Source organism: Malaclemys terrapin, chromosome 6 (genome assembly GCF_027887155.1).
Source record: "Malaclemys terrapin pileata isolate rMalTer1 chromosome 6, rMalTer1.hap1, whole genome shotgun sequence".
Taxonomy (NCBI): Eukaryota; Metazoa; Chordata; order Testudines; family Emydidae; genus Malaclemys; species Malaclemys terrapin.
The window spans coordinates 38,846,908-38,863,888 of NC_071510.1; the positions used below are offsets into that span (position 1 = coordinate 38,846,908).

Here is a 16,981-nt window from a genome sequence, read left to right on the forward strand (position 1 = left end):
CCTGAACTTGTGTTTGGAGGATCTAGCTCTCCATTTACAAATATCCCATCTTTGTAAAAATAGGGAGTACAAATAAGTATCTACAACTGTTGTCACTCAGCTATTTATCACAAACTGTATTGGCTGAAAAATGGAATAATATTTTTAAACATCAAGCAGTTCTTTTAAGAATAGTTCTGGAAATATTTATGGCATGAACGGTGACTGCCATATGTAAACATCACACAGGGTGTTACCATGTTCCTCAGCATTTCTGCCATCTCACTTGCTACAAACTTCAAATATACAACTCAACTTCTGAGTCCATTGTGAAGAGGGTCCACGTTTCTCTCTCACACACACGATATGAGCTCTCATTTATATAGTATTAAAATTCAAGAAGCCTAATAAGAAATGTATGTGCATATGGTGTGCAGGATGGGGTGCATATGTTATACTGCCCTAATGTGTTAAAGTATGCAGATAATAATGAACCCTTCCCAATGTTTTTCTGTTCCTACCAGAAATGGTTTGAAAAACAATGAAATGTGATAACATATTTTGTATGGTCTGATGTTTGCATGGAATTCCAGCAATGTGTTCCCCCTTAACAGATAACGAGCCAGTTAAATCACCGTGCTGAAATAAGAACCGGAAGATTAGATGGTATTTTGGGGGTGCCATTCTGCTGCCTAAGAAATTTTCCTACAATTGTCAGCAAGCTGATCCCTATTTTCTGGATTTGGTGGTCTGCGCTGCCATGTGGGAGACTTGAATGTGACTACATTCAGTGTGGGACTAACAAAGTGCAGCTTTAATTTAAGTTAGGCCTTGGCTACACTGGCGCTGTACAGCGCTGCAACTTGCTGCGCTCAGGGGTGTGAAAACGCCCTCCCCCCCCGAGCGCAGCGAGTGCAGCGCTGTAAAGCACCAGTGTAATCAGCACCTGCAGCGCTGCAAGCTATTCCCCTCGGAGAGGTGGAGCTCTCGCAGCGCTGGCGGCGCGACTACACTCGCGCTTCATAGCGCTGCCATGGCAGCGCTGTGAATCCCCAAGTCTAGCCAAGGCCTTAATGGGAATTGTGCCTGCTTATTCCAGGGCTGAGACCTTGGCTACACTTGCAAGTTACAGCGCTGTAAAGCCTTCCCCAGCGCTATAACTCACTCCCCGTCCACACTGGCAGGGCACTTACAGCGCTGTATCTCCCTGGGTACACTGTTGCAGGTAGTCCACCTCCCCGAGAAGCATAAGAGATACAGCGGAGTGGCTACGACTCTTCCCTGTGAGTGTGTACCAGGAAACAACCTGCAGCGCTGTACTGATCACCTTGTCAAGTGGCCAATCCTCTCCATTGTTGTAACCGGCTGCAGGAATGCGGAAGTGCCGGTTTCAAAGCTCCTACCACAGAGAAAAACAAACAGTTTGCTGTTTGCTTTGAGTGAGTTAATGAATGAGCAGGGGGCCGGGAGTTTGGAACTTGCAAAATAGAGTGCTGACATGCTCCAAAAAGCACTCTCTCTCCCCCCACACTCCCTGTCACACTCCACCCCACCCCCTGTTTTGAAAAGCATGTTGCAGGCACATGAATGCTGGGATAGCTGCCCATAATGCACTGCTCCCAACACAGCTGCATATGTTACAAGTGTGGCCACGCCACTGCACTGGCAGCTGTCAGTGTGGACAGACTGCAGCGTTCTTCCCTACTCAGCTGTACGAAGACAGGTTTACCTCACAGCGCTGTACAGCTGCAAGTGTAGCCAAGGCCTGAGTTTCCCCCTGGTCTCTTGCCCTGCAGGCTGAAAGAATCTGGGCTTGTGGGGAAAGAAGAGCACTCAGCCCCACCAGGGAGATGAATGCCTTATGATCAGTAGCAGCTCCTTTGGTTGACAGACTGGCATATTGTGAGAATCAAAAGATGAAGAATAGTGACTGCGACATAGGTTATAAAGCAGGGAGAAGTATGGGAAGATCCTCCTGGTTCTAACAGAGATGCAGATAGCACCTCCTCTTTCTCCCAATCCCATGACTGACCAAATCTTCAGATGGTTCAAGTTTTGGCTTGACATAAGAGTTTTGCTTTGCTTTTGATTTCTGATCATTGAGCATGATTATAAGGCACAGATGAGACAATATAGAGTGCAAATATCCAGGCATGCATGTCTGATGGTCCTGCATGATGGGATTTTACTTTTTGCCTACCAAAAAAATTGGGGGGGAGGGGAAATCTCTAAATGATGATTCATTTGTTTTGTCTCAGAGCCAAGCAAGGCATTTACTTTTACCCACCCCACTAACTTTCCACATGCCGAAGCAGAGAGTATCTTACCTATCCTGGCATTTTAGATTTTTGTTTGGTTTTATAAACAGATGTTTCCTTCCAAACATGTGTAAGAAAAGTCTACACAGAACAGTAAACTAGCAATGTTCTGTTTAAATAATTTAACTATTTAAAGACCAGAGCATGGAGCACGTGCAAATGTGTGACTTTAAAAATACTACTCTGGGTTGGTGACTGCCAACCAAGGAAATGAGCAGACGTTATCTTATTACAGTGGTAGATGTTTCTTTATGTTTTAAAAAAAAAATAGAAGCAACCAAACAAAGGCTTTTCTAATAACATTTCTGAATCTCTCTCTTTATTTTTAACACAGATGCCATTTGGTTTGTGGTTAACATTAATGTTTTGCTGCTACTCCATAGTAACAAGTGTAGTTAAAATCTCAAGGCATTATGGACATTTTCACACAGAATTAAGGAAAAGAAGTTCGTCCAAAGAAACCAAAAATCATCCTTTGCTTAAATAAATAAAAATCGCAAACCCGGGAAATACGTGATTTCAAAATGTTATTCTGATTTTAATGATTTTAACAGGATCCTTCCACTATTCTCTGCCTAAAGTGTGAAAACTTGACATTTGCTATTAAGACAATCACAGAAACTGCAGTTCTTCATCCCTGTTTGTTAGTAGGACACAGATCAGCTCCTTAAATTTGACATTCTGCTTTTTTCCAGGTATTTTTCCAAGGTTTGAATCCCAACATGTATTCCCCAAAGACTTCAACCCCAGTAGTGCTCCTCCTACAATGTAATTCTCTGTGCAGCCAAAGAGGATGATTTATAAGCCAGGGAAGGGTCATTCTCTATTAAAAAAGTTCTTTGCAGTACCAGCTCCTGCTGCAATACTAAGTTTGTGATCAGGATATATACCCTGCAGTGGTCCTGTCTGGTCTAGAATATCATTTTTTGCAAGTATCAGCTATTCATATCTTCTCCTTGCTCAGTAAATGTAAAAGGTGTTGCCTCTTCATCCATATTGGTAGTATAAGACACCATTTTCATTGAAGTGATCTATTATTTCAGAAGGAGGTTGATCCTCTGAGGGTAATTTATTTACATCTCTTTCGATGCTTTGCTGATATCCATGATTTTGTAGCATGCTGAGGGCAGCACTGATAGTTCGCTCAAGAATTTGAAGAGCTAAAATTTTCAGTTTGAGCACCCCATCTTCAATCTCTTATGCCATTCAAAAGTTGCTTGATTTCTGACTTTCTGAAGAGGATGAAAGAAGAGAAATTTTCTAGATTCTACTTTATATCACCTGTCTTCTTGTTAACATCAAGCTTCTTGATTGTAAAGAACAGGAAAATGTAGGGAATGTGTATGACTTTTTTTAAATCAATGTGTTCAGCTAAGTGAAATCTCTTCAAGTCTAAAATAATTTTCAGTTGTCTTTCTGCATGTTTGCATTCACAGTGAATGACAGTTCTGACCATTTTTTGTAGATGTGCATGTTTTAATTAACTTGAATCAAGAAGTTTAAGGCAGTTATGCTAATCAGTTTGCTTCATTTTTTACTAATAAGCAAATATGGACCCAAGCTTTGAAGATTGGACCTGAACTATCCTGAAATTCAGGAGTGTTTGGATACAGGGTTTTAGTTCTGGCCCATCTTTACAGCTATATCGAGAAAGGAAAAGAGGGAAGAGAGAGCAATTACTGGCTGATTTGTCACAATGTCGTTGAGAAGGATTTTGTAACCCTTGCCCACCACTCATTGGGTGCTATATAAATGCTAATTAATAATCCCAGCACCCACAATGAGGAGTTCATAGGGAATAGTAGACGGTAGGAGGGTTTGGAGCAGAGCAGCATCAATTCTTGCCTATCGTGAATCTTGCTACCAGCTCATTGCCTTTTAAGACGGAGTCAGATACATTTCCTTATAGTGCAGGAACTCTCTTGCCTCAAACATTTCACATATTTAAAGCTTGTACAGAGTTTGAGAGATTGTTTCCTTGTTTGTTCTAAAGAGCCACAAAAAACCTGCACTTTGCTTAATCATGTCTTCAGCATCACCTTGCTTTAAGTTTAAGGTGATCTCCAATAAGACAGAGAATGGTATCCAAACCAGTTTTCAGGTTATATTGCCCGGGTGCTACAACAACACATTGTTCCAAGACTCGCTTGAACATGTGGGAAGTAGATTTGCAGTTATATGATTTTGTGGTAAGAAATTTTCTTGCTACAGCTCATGCAGTCTACATTTGCCTATCTTTAACAACAGTGGCAATCGATTTCGTGTTGTTAGAGCTGCTTTTTCCAAGAAGAAAGTATGAAACAAGAAAGTTAAAGGCAACATACTGTGATTAGTACTACAAATGCCTGTTTTTTGTGGTGTATCAAAGATCCTCAATTCATAATACACTATAAGGGAAAGGCTGGGTCCTGCAGGATCACAAGGCTTTTGCAATGCCTGAAGAATGTTGACAGCACTGTCATGTTTCCATCCAATGGACACACAGGGCTTCCCAAGTCCTTTCAGTGTCTGAATTGTTAATATTTTGGAAGAGGCACACTGTATGTATATACTCATTATGACATGACTGCCACATAATTCACTGATATGTTCACTGAACCATTTGCGAGGCTAATGTAAACCTGATGCCTGTGCACTCCTCCAGCTTGTGAATAAGTCATGATTCATGCTTACAGAGCATCCATCATGTAGCATCTGATTGTCCTGGAAGGCACAGTGTGATGGGTCTGTCAGCCATGAATTCACTGAACATTTGACACAAAAGGACATGGCATTAGCTCAGTACAGTATGTTTCAGAGATTGGCAGGAGTCTGTTAACTGCTCCCCTATTTATTAATATAATTGTTATTGTCAATTTTTTTTTGTTAACTGCCAGTAATGTTCTTTAAGCTGTACAAGATACAAATGCAGTAGGAGACAGAGGAGTCAATGTAGATTGTTATTTTTCTAATCTAACACCCTTCAGCTCTAATGATATGATGGAACAGAGAGAATGTTTGACATGAAGTTGTGCTTAAAAGCATCAGGGAAGAAGTGACTCTTTTGGATTCTCCTTCAGACATGATTATCTGGACAATGCAATGTCTCGGGGGCACCCCCTCTAGATTCTTGACCATGAACATTAAAAAAAAAAAAGAGAGAGAGACTATCCTAGAGAATCCATCGCAGGTTTTACACTGAGCACTGTGTCTCTAGGAAATTCCAGCTAGTACAGGATACTGCAGTATGTCTCCTCAATAACACAGGCTACCACAAGCACATCAGACAAGTCCTCTGCTCTCTCTACTGACTTTCATAGATCATCAAGTTAAGTTCAAGGTACTCAATGGCCTGCGCCCAGGATATCTAAAAGATCACCTAAAACTCCAGGATGAGGACTGTGGTTTACAACTCTACTCCCTGGGCACAATGGAATTTTCTACCATAAAGGTAAAGCTCATCTGTGCTGGAGACAGAGCTTTCCAAGGGGCCAGTCTAAGACTTTGGAATTAACTCCCATGGCTATTAAGGACCCTCACAGACCTCACCACCTTCCACTTCTTCCTCTTTTCTACTATAAACCCACAGCAGTGTGTACATTACAAAACAAAAACCCTTCCAAAACAAAACACACTGTAAAGATAATTTTCCTTGTGAGCAGAGGATGAGAGGGAGAATGAACCACACGTGACAGAAGTTAGTGATGTGTCACTACTGGAAGGCACTCAGATACCACAATGATAAGAACCTGAATAGAACAGAAAAGTGTCCACTGGAATAAGAGTTTGGGAACAGACCTGCTGACAAGAGGGGTCGGGGGGAGGGAAAGGGGGCAATTGCCCAGGGGCCCAGGCAATTTAAAAGAGCCCTGTCCCCTAACTGCCCCCCCCCAACCTCCACCCCATCCAACTGTCCCCTGTTCCCTGTCCTCTGACCCCTGGAACCCTCTGCCCCATCCAGCCCCCCTGCTCTCCACCCCCTTACCATGCTACTCAGGGCGGCAGGAGCTCGCAGCCCTGCCACCCGGCCAGAGCCAGCCAGCCACACCGCCCATGCTGCCCGGCCAGAGCAGCAGGCCAGAACACTGGTGGTGCGGCATGCTGAAGCTGCGGGGGAGGGGGAACAGCTGGGGAGTGACCGGGGGCTGGCCTCTGCGGCCGGGAGCTCAGGGGCCGGGTAGGATGGTCCCGCGGGTCCCCCATAGTTTGCCCACCTCTGCTCTATCCCCAGGCTATACTACTGCAGTTGATCTCAGCAGAACTGGAGATTCCTTGCTTCAGATCAGAAGGAAGAGTTGGCTGTGTGTTCTCCATCAAGGCTCTTTGATTCTGGAATTCATCCCTTTATCTGACCACCAGAACTGTTATTTCTCAGAGTGACCCTGCAAGCCTCATCTTTCCTCGCAGCATTTGTGGAGGAGGTCCATTGAGGGTTTGACAGGGTCTGTTATTTACATGGACATATTATTAGAATGGAAGACCAATGAATTCCAGTCATGTACCATGGAATGCCACAACATGGTCAGCAAGTACGTGGGAGCCAGAAATATGGGTGGCGTGAGAAGATTGCCAGTGATGGACATAAATTGAATATCAAGCCAGACCACCCTAAGGACCTTGCCAAAGATTAATCTGAGTGGCGCTTGATCTGCAAGGAAGACATGTCCCTTTGGGATTTGCCATGATGATTTGTTTGGGGGAGGGGGGGATTTTTATCTGGCAATATGTATTGAATTTACATCTTCACACATCATGGCACATAGGGCCTCATCCTTCCTCAATGTAGTCAGTGACAGTTTTGCCACTAGTTTTGATGGAAGCAGGATCAGGCCAAGAGAGCCTGAGATTGGAGTGTTTTTTTCTGTTTACTTAAATAGAATTATAGGGCCCTTCTTTTGTCCCTCCCAGGTATAAATACACTGGATAAGATTCTGCTCTTGTTTACACATATGTAGCAACAAGGGGGTCTACTTCAGTGTAGGTCTATCTGCATGAATGAGGGAAGACTCTGAGTCTCTATGTTTATAAAAAATAGCAAGCACCTATGTCTGTCTTATTTACAGGAGTAGTATTGTTATTTCTTAATTATAACTTCAGTGATTTACTCTGTTGAAGTTCTCATTTTCTTTCCCCTTTTTTTTCTTTTCTTGTTTGCATTTTTTACCTTTATGTTGTGGCTCTTTTCCTTAGTGATATGAAACTGTCCTGTGTGACACATAATCACAACTCTTTAATGTAGCCCTTAAAGAAAAATAATTGCTTTAGACGAAAAAATATTTGACTTAGTCTTGCTACAAGGAGGTGACTGAAAAGTTAAGAATTAAGAAATTAAATTGTAGTGTAATCCCTCCTAGGGTGGACTTATCCTTCACACAGAATTTTAATGTTCAATATACTACATAGTACTGTGCTTCTGATTTCAGAGGGCTGCTTTCTTCTAGAAAGGTGCATGATTTTGTATAGTAACTAAATGGGAGCAGAACCATTTTCAAGTACTTTAAAGCCGTTAGCTGTGCCCAGCCAGTGGGGACTAGTTTTCAGTATAATGAGTATAAAATCAGAAAAGAAGTTAGACCTTGTCTACACTAAAGAGAAAAGTCGATCTAAGCTACACAATTTGAGTTACATGAATAGCATAACTCAAATCAATGTAGCTTAGGTCTACTTACCGTGGGGTCCACACTACGAGACGTCGACGGGAGATGCTCTTACGTCGACTCCCCTTACTCTTCTTGATCAGGTGGAGTACAGGAGTCCACAGAAGCACGATCAGCGGTCAATTTAGCAGGTCTTCGCTAGACCCACTAAATCGACTGCTGATGCATCGATCGCCACAGCGTTGATCCTCTGGTAAGTGTAGACAAGCCCTCAGAGTGTTAGAACAACTAAAAACAAGCCTTAATACAAGAGTTTACTTCTGCTCCCTACCAGCAAAATTAAAAGGCTCTTATTTATTTTGCTGATCAGTCCATTAATACTAATTCTTATTGTTAATACTGAAGTTCGGATATTGTTTTTGGCTACAAATCAGCTCAATAACCTGAAGTCCTTAGCAGAACATTTAAAAAAAAAAAAAGGCAGATCAGGAATGTCCCACAAAATCAGTTAAAACTGAAGTAAAGAACTTTGTCTTTCCAAAAACAACAACCGTCTCATAAGCTTGAGCTGCATACTCTCTTAGTTAAAGAAAGTAATATTACATTTCATTATCAGCTATATGTCATGCTTGCTCGTATGAATTTCTCTGCTATGGAACTTGCTGTTCATCCATACTGGTAAAAGAAGATATAATGCAAGTATTTTCTTTGTGAGTAATACAAATCCTTATTATAATGCAGAACCCTCAGGTATCCAGCACTAATATGCATAGAAAGTGGAGGCTTCTTAATACGTAATCAGTCAAGGCAGGTACAAGACTGACATGTTTGTAGATTGGGCACATGCCTCTGTATATATGATCTTGCAATTGGAGCAGGAGACAGTCAGGACAACTGGGTTCTATTTCTGGTCCCTATTTGAGTGGATATTATACTTGTATTTCACAAGGGTGCTGAGGCATAATTTATTAATCTTTGCTTAGGTGAAAAGTGCTATATAAATATTTTATTGCAGGAGTGCAGGGGAAGGGTTGTGTTTGATGATATAGGGCCCAGTTGTGAAGTTCTTACTCAGGAAGAATTGCCATTGACATCAGTGGGAGTTATGACTAAGTGAAGAGATTTCATATTCTAGTGTTGGGCCATTGACTGGATCTAAAGTATGCCTTTTTTTTCTCTCCCTGTCTGTTTATATACAGGAGCTAATGCATCTGCTCCAGACCAACTGAGCCTAGCTTTGGCCTGGAACAGAGTAGACATCGCTCGCAGTCAGATCTTTATTTATGGGCAACAGTGGCCGGTACAGTATATACTATCTTCTACAGAAACGCTTAAAATCTGACATGAAAGTGAATGCATTTTTTTTAAAAAAACAGACTAATATGGTGTTTACAACATACTGAGACATGTTCAAGTCCAACTCAAGTTTCCCTGGTCAGAGTTACCGAAGGCAGGATAGATCATAAAAGTTCTCTGCTCTTCTTAAAGGAAATGAGGCCATTTAGTGATGCATCTAGGTCATTGCATCCACTGCCACACTTTCCACGAGATAAACAACAAAAACTAAGCTATATTAAAATTTGTTCTGCAAACTGCCAGTGAGTGTCTGCTGCAAACCTTTTTGTGTGCAAAAAAAACCCATTAAAATATAGTTATGGGGAAAGTGAGATTTTTTTTTTTAACTTTTCTGAACATCCACACGACATTGTATGCTAATACTTATGATAATCTGTCATGATGTAGTAAGTTTAAGTTAGATACCTATCAGGTGTCATCAGACACAAACTATCACAATGTGAGACTCCCAGAGCAATTGCATCAAAGAAAATTGCCTATGTTTAAATACATTTGTTACATTTTTATTTTAAATGTATTCTCCAGTTCTTGCTACTCACAAAGTCGGGATTTGCAAAGGAGCCTTGCTAGCCAGTTTTTCAGTTAACCTGAATATTTCTCTTGCATTCTCTATTGGAAATAAGCATGCAAAACATACGCAGCAGCAGCTAGTGATGCCTTTCTCCTTTACAAAATCACAGTGGCAATCTCTGTAAAATCTATTGTGTAAATTCAGTTCACAAGCTAAAAGCTGTAGGTACGAAGTACCTCCCCAGAACAGAAGAAAGCCAGGACTGTGCGTATAATGGATGTGATCTATCCGTTGCATTTGGCCTTTGTTGGAAATGCTGTTTAAAAAAAAATTTCTGCTTCCCTGGTTTCAAACCCTTCTAGGCTGCTTGTGCGACAATATTCACTTAGTAGGAAAGAGCACAAAGTGCAAAATCAAAAGAAACAAAATGTTTGTCAAGAGAGTGACACTAATAATGAAAAGCTGACTAGGGTAGTGACTTGGTCACCTGCTACCTAAGAACTGAACCTTTCAGTTCTTAGGTCCTGATCCAGATTTATCAGAGTGTATTGATCTTAGCACACTGATCTTTTCATTTTTGTACTGATACTTTGAAACAGGGAAACCAAAATAGATTTAAAAATGTGATGGGAGAGCTAAGGGAATTCTGTCAAAACACCAAACCCTCCCCATGCTAGAGTGACAGTAGCATCTAGAGGCTGTCCTCTAAACACAGGAACAATCTGAGTGAATCCTTTCCTTTGCAGGTGGGATCCCTTGAGCAGGCAATGCTGGATGCCCTGGTATTGGACAGAGTGGATTTTGTGAAATTGCTCATTGAGAATGGAGTAAGCATGCATCGGTTTCTCACCCTCTCCCGACTAGAGGAACTGTACAATACGGTAGGGCCAAGCTAAGGCAAATTTTCTATCTATTTGTTCATGTGTTTGTTTCACCACCCGCCCATCCTAAAATGACACAATGGTGCCCAGCACAGCCAACACTTTCTCCACAAATGAGTTACTATTTTCTTACATCACAAGCCAACATTGCTTTCTTGGGTTTGACTCTTATCATGAGAATTCATTATTGCTTCCTGCTTCCTCTGTCTAAATACACATCATGAAGTGTGGTTAAATAAAGGTCACTGAAGTTGCAGACGGCATCGAGTGTTTGCTGGGAGTTGTAGTTCAGTATGATAAACCTTGTGCTTAGACAGGCCATTGGCAGGGAAGTTGTGGGCAAGCTAGGACCTGAAGAATAGCCGGCGCTTCCCCACTTAAATACTCCAACACCAGAAAGCTTATAAAAAATAACCCTACATATATTGTTTTGTAAATCTTATGATTTTAAGAAAAATCTCATGATGCGGGGGGGGGCTGACTTATGATTTTTGAAAGCTTGGAGTTGGTATACCATCATGCAAAATTTCACCAGTTTTGCAATCCCCAAATTTTCCAAAATTAATAGTTTTTACTTTTACAAATTTTATTTCCAAAATGTCTTTCTCCAAAAAAAAGCAAAAATCCTTAAAGCAAATGTTTGAGTATTGCACTGCTCTAGTTGCTTACAGCACTTCCCACACCAACACTCACTTCTGTCACCCTCATCATAACAGCATGCCAAAAAAATTATTTGGGTGCTGTTGGGGAAAACTCCCAATTTACATCAATGTCTGGTTCAGATGATTTCTATTTCAGTCCAACTGAAAGGAGTTGTGTCATGATACATGGATACATGGCTTTGTTCTGCCTATACATTTCAAATCCATGCCCTCATTGGGTATGTCACAGGGTTCAGCCCTCACCGCTAAACTGGCACCTCTTCCTGATCGTGCTGGGGATTGGCTCGAGGCCAACACCCATGTCTGCAGTCTGCACACTGGCACTCTGTCTCTGCTCCCACCTACAGCTCCTCTCTCAGCTCCCAGAACTGCAGCATCCTCTTTGCGACTCAGCCCTATGGCTAGGTCATCATCTGTTTCTCCCTTCTGGGGGAGGGTATCTCTGTTCAACAGTCCAGCCTCTTCCCCAGTGGCAAGTTGGGGGGACACAGGCCCACCCACTACTCCGGACCCAAACCCAGGGACACTGTAAATAGCAGCCTCCTGCTTCTCCTCCGTAACCTCCCATCAATGCTGCTCTATTTCCCTGGGCCACTTCCCCATGGCCCCAGCACCTTCTTTGCCCTCACTTCAGGGCACTCTGCTGCTCAGTCCCAGCAGCAAGCCAGGAGCCCCCTCTCTCTCCCCCTGTCCCTGCTAGCAGCTGTTCTGTCCAAGGAACTTAGTTCTCTCAGCCCTCCAGGGATACAGTCCTTACTCCCTGGGTTCCCAGCAGCCACTGACCCTATTCTGTCCTGCTGCTCTCTTTTATCTGAGCCTATTGGGCGTGGATTGGTTGCTCCCTGCAATTCCTCCCTGATTGGCTGTGCTTCATGCAGCCACTCTGGGCCACTCAGAGAACTCACCTCCATTGCTCCTTCTGGGGCAGGGCATGATTAACCCCTTGTATGCCTGTGTAGATTAGGTACCCCATCACAGGCTTTCACACTATGGGCCTCAGGGGCATATATTACTAATTTACTTGTGGTGGCCAGAAGTTAAGTGTCTCCAAAATATCAAACACTACAAGATTTGACTCAACTCATACACATAATAGAAAAACAAGTATCTGTGCTGCCCTAAAGCCAAAGGTACACACCTGCTCTTTGATTGGCTTGTTCTTTGACTATCTAACCTGGGACATGTCTATTAATTGAGAAGAGAGAGCCTGAGAATTTTCTGAAGGATGTTGGACGAAGCTATGCTGTTGTCGTTTATTTGAAAAGAATGGGTAAATTTGTGTGACTGAAGTGCTACTGATTAGTAGAGGTGTGCATATGTTTGGCTGGGTGATTAACCAGGAAAACTTTACATGAATAGAGCACCTTCCAGATTTTACATTTTATCTCCTACGTGGCTTCTGTATAAGGCAAAAATATTTGATTCTTCTTTATCTGTCATTTACAGAGACATGGACCATCCAACACTTTGTATCATCTAGTGAGGGACGTCAAAAAGGTAAGAGTCCAATAGACGGTAGGTTGGAGGTAATGTCATGATTGCTTCTCATAATTAGAGACAGTCTCTGTTTTGCATGAGCTTTCAGATCATTCTCCTGTTCCTTCCTCTCCGTCCACCATGCCATTTCAGTCTGCATTGTTTGTTTGTATTGAATCTGAAACTCTTGCACACAATGCACAACTAACAAGTTACTGGGCTTGCTGTCTCAGTGGTTTTAGATGCTTTGGATACAGCGCTTTCGCTAGTGGAATTGTAGGCTTTTTCATGCCATGTGGATTTATGCTGTTATCTGTATTTTTCCAGACCCATGACTATTTTGGAAGCTAATGTCCATGTTGTCAGTCAATCCCTGAGACTGTAATAGATCTATATATTTTTTTTTGTGCTCGATCCTAGTCCACTGCAACATTTCCAGTTCCATCTTCTGTGATATACTGTAAAAGCTGTAAAGTCCTCCATCACAAACAGCATAGGAAAAGGAATAGTGCAATAAAGCAAGAAGACAGCTTGTCTCTCCCCCATTATCAGAATTTCAAGTGAGTTTCAGGCATCTTGAACTATAAAGGTCCCAATGGGGCTAAACCAATCCACTTTCTTTAGCAATATCTTTTTTTGGGGGGGAGGGATTGGCATGGGACCAGAAATAAATGAAAAACCAGTATCTTCTATATGCAGATGGTTCAAGCAGGGAATTGTGACCATGTGCTGACCCCATCACCTTTAATTTTCTTTCAAATGATGTGTAAACTGCAGACATTCTCAGTGCACACTGGTGCCTATGTTTCTTTAAGTAACTTGTGCCTCCAGAAGGTATATGCTTTCAAGGGGACTTTCTGTGTACAGATTAACTAGTTAAATAATAGAGGGAAGAAGGAGGGAGAATTTTTGTCAGAGCACAAATCAAATTTGTGGTGTTTCTTTCATTGGTGAAAGCTAGACAGGGTTAAAGGGGCTCTGGTACAGTAGATATTTAGGGACTTCTAAACATCACAGTGTAACGGCTGATGTGTGATGCAATGCTACTATATTAAATAATGTTATATAATAATTATATTAAATAATAGTTTGGGGGGGCAGGCCACAGCCCCATTGGTTCTAGCACACCCAAATAAAAGCAGCTAATGATGCTGTATGTAATTGTATTAAAGGATTAAAGCAGTGAAACCCCATCCCACCCCAGAATCTGATCTTACTTACCCCATTTTAGCCCCATTCATTTCAGTGTTACATAGGAATTACACTGGTGTAATGGAAAGCAATCAGAGACCTTCCAAACCCCCCCCCCTTATTTTAATTATTCATGATGCCCCTTCTCCACCTCTTTCCACCCACCCCTTGGCCTTTGGCTAGAAATATAATGGCTAAAGGGTCATTTGTATATGAGGCAGAGGAAGGCTAGTTGCAGTGTCCTGCATTGCTTCCTGAAGGAGCTGGGTAAAAGTGGACCTCAGGGGCTATTGCTTGTCATGGAGGTACCATGCTTGGTTTCTGAGGGAACTTCTTGTCAGTCATCCTATAGAGTTGTGACCGTAATAGCAGCATCCTGGAAAAAAAAGTCACAGGTCATCCCTTCTGCTTCATACAGGTATAACAATGTCTGGCACTGAGTGGGAAGGCAGAGTTAGGATTGAAGTAACAGACAGGCATGGATAGTACATAATAAACAAGTTGGCAAGAGTCTATTGCTGGGGTTTCCCAACACAGAAACAAAAGAAAGCAAAAGCTTGAAAATTGATTAGAAATATTTGAAGAGGTTTGGGTCATTTTAGTTTTGTTGAGAAGGGGTCTACAGTATCATCTGTAGAGTAGACATCATTAACTAATATACAAGTATCAATGAGAAAATATGAAATATCTGCAACATAATTGGAATTGTTCGCATGCATAAATCCCTTGGATGGAGCACAGTACTCAGATTAAGCCTGAGTGCATCTAGGCTGCCTGCTTCTCTGTACTTTCTCTGTGAGGCACAAGCTAGTAGTACATTTTGTTAGTAAATGTGTGATCATTTTTGTGTCTTTAAATGTTTGGAATGATTATCATCTGTCTTTTAGATTAAACAGATTCCATTTCAAATACCCCGGCCTCCTCTTTCTAACATCCTTCTTCAGAAGCAAAGCATTTCAAGTGTCAAAAGGTTGTGTTATAATAAGGGTAATTAGAACATTGTTTACCATGGTTTCCCAAGGCCTCTAATCTGAGAGGTGTTTTTAAAAGAGCCTTATAGTGAAAAATTTATAAGCACTTTATATAAACAGAAGACTTTTTCATAAAGCAGTAAGAATCTAAAAGATTTTTAATATATTTTAACAACAATATGTAACCTCTGTGATTAAACAATATGCAAGGTATTGGAATTTTTCCTAAAATGTATCCTATTGGGGTTTGTGTTGTTGTTTGTTTTTGTTGTTGTTTTTCCTTGTGTAGAATCTTTCTTTCTTTCTTTCTTTCTTTCTTTCTTTCTTTCTTTCTTTCTTTCTTTCACACTTGCCTTTATGTTGAGCAAATGTATGCTCTAACTGGAATACAGCTAATGGCTTAGAATACAAACACTAGTGCTCATCAGAAATATGCCACATTATGGCCTATTCTTTTCATTTTGTCAATGATGAAAAATACCTATGCCGTGCTGGCTGATATCTGACATTGTACCACAGTCCTGCACCTGAGCAATCAAATCCCTTACTAGTCAATCGATCAGTCAGGAGATTTGACACGAATTTAAATGCAAACACATTCTTGAAAATAACCTCTCAATGGAACATAGCATTATTTGACAGTGAAATGGTTCACTGTGCATGACAGAGCCAGATTGTTGGGTAGAAGCTAGTCTTTTAGTTTAGATACATTTTTGAAACCAGATAGTTAAATTTTCAATCTTAATGGCAGTCTCTAATACTATAAACACCAAAGAGATTTAAAATCTGCCACCTCAACCTGGTACTTCCAGGACTAGCACAAACTATATGCATTTTATTTCATAGCTAGAATAATTTGTAAATGTTCTATTGTAAAATGTGAATTATCTTCTGTATCTTGGCAAATTACAGAATTGAAAATAACTGCTTGAAAAAGAAACATGAAAACAATGTTGAATTTGCCATAGTATATTAAAATGTATCACCCTAAATCTCTAAGATTTTTCCTTTAATTTGAAGAGATTCATGGTTTATAGGAGTTCTGATAGCACTATTGGGATTCCCTTTAGAATAGACTATTATGCAATGAGGAAGGTACATTGCCACAGTCTTATTTATGGAAGCTTGTATTGGTTTTGTGGATTCTGATTCACATTCTCCTGAGAGTTTCCAAATATTGTTGTGGAGATTGTTACCTCAATGTAGCTGTTTACAGTATAGCCCTAAGAAAAAAAGTTAAAAGAATTACAGCCACACTCAGGGTTTGAATTCTAAATGTATCAATCAACAAAGAGAATACGCTCTCCTTTCTAATTACTATGGTTTATGGAGAACTGTGTCCATCTCCCACTTTTGATCCCCTTAGTTCAGCCACTAAAAGTAAAGCTAATTCTGTTTGCCTTATTCACACACACAGCCTCACTGATGTCAAAAGGACCTATGTAAAGGCAAACAGAATTTTCCCCACAGTGGTTACTTTCATCAGATTGTTGTTCAAATGATGCACTCAAAATAAACAGCAGGAAAAAATGGAGTTGACTGTGTCTTGACACTATTTTTGTGGGCAGAGATTGCCCTCTACTGGTCACTTTTTTAAAAAAATAAATAAGATTCTGCCCTACCTTTGGACCCTATTCATGCAAAGTCATGCAGATCAGCAGGTTAGTATTTTTCATTTGTTTATTCTTAATGAATAGATGTTCATCCTGCTCATTAGTTATATATACATTCAAATTTCACTGCTCTTAGTTCTAGAGACAGTTTCTGGATTCCTGTATTACAGGGAACTGTGAAGCATAGTTTTATCACCAGTCAGTATTTGTGATATACTATTGAACGCTTAGAATAGAAAATGAGAAATGGTCGTTATTTGTTACAAATAAAAACAGTTCTGCCCTAGTGAAAGGAATACCACTGACACGTTCGAATTTGAGAGAGGAAGAATAGTGCACTGGTGTCATAAAGCTTACTTCAGGATTATTTCAGGCTATTAGTACCATTGGCTCAAACTGTCCTCTTTCGTACCTGTGTTGTATAGGTAGGTTCCATGCTGTCTGAGG

At 41.0% G+C, this 16,981-nt stretch overlaps 1 protein-coding gene across 5 annotated transcripts in view; it reads left to right on the forward strand.

Annotated features, from left to right (window-relative positions):
- TRPM3 (transient receptor potential cation channel subfamily M member 3) overlaps positions 1-16,981 on the forward strand; it is a 575,113-nt gene that overhangs the window by 497,840 nt on the left and 60,292 nt on the right. For all 5 annotated transcript variants that reach the window (XM_054032770.1, XM_054032773.1, XM_054032769.1 and 2 more), the window contains exons 10-12: positions 9,073-9,173; positions 10,487-10,621; positions 12,730-12,780. In XM_054032770.1, the coding sequence (XP_053888745.1) occupies positions 9,073-9,173; positions 10,487-10,621; positions 12,730-12,780 (287 nt within the window). The remainder of the gene's footprint in view (positions 1-9,072; positions 9,174-10,486; positions 10,622-12,729; positions 12,781-16,981) is intronic.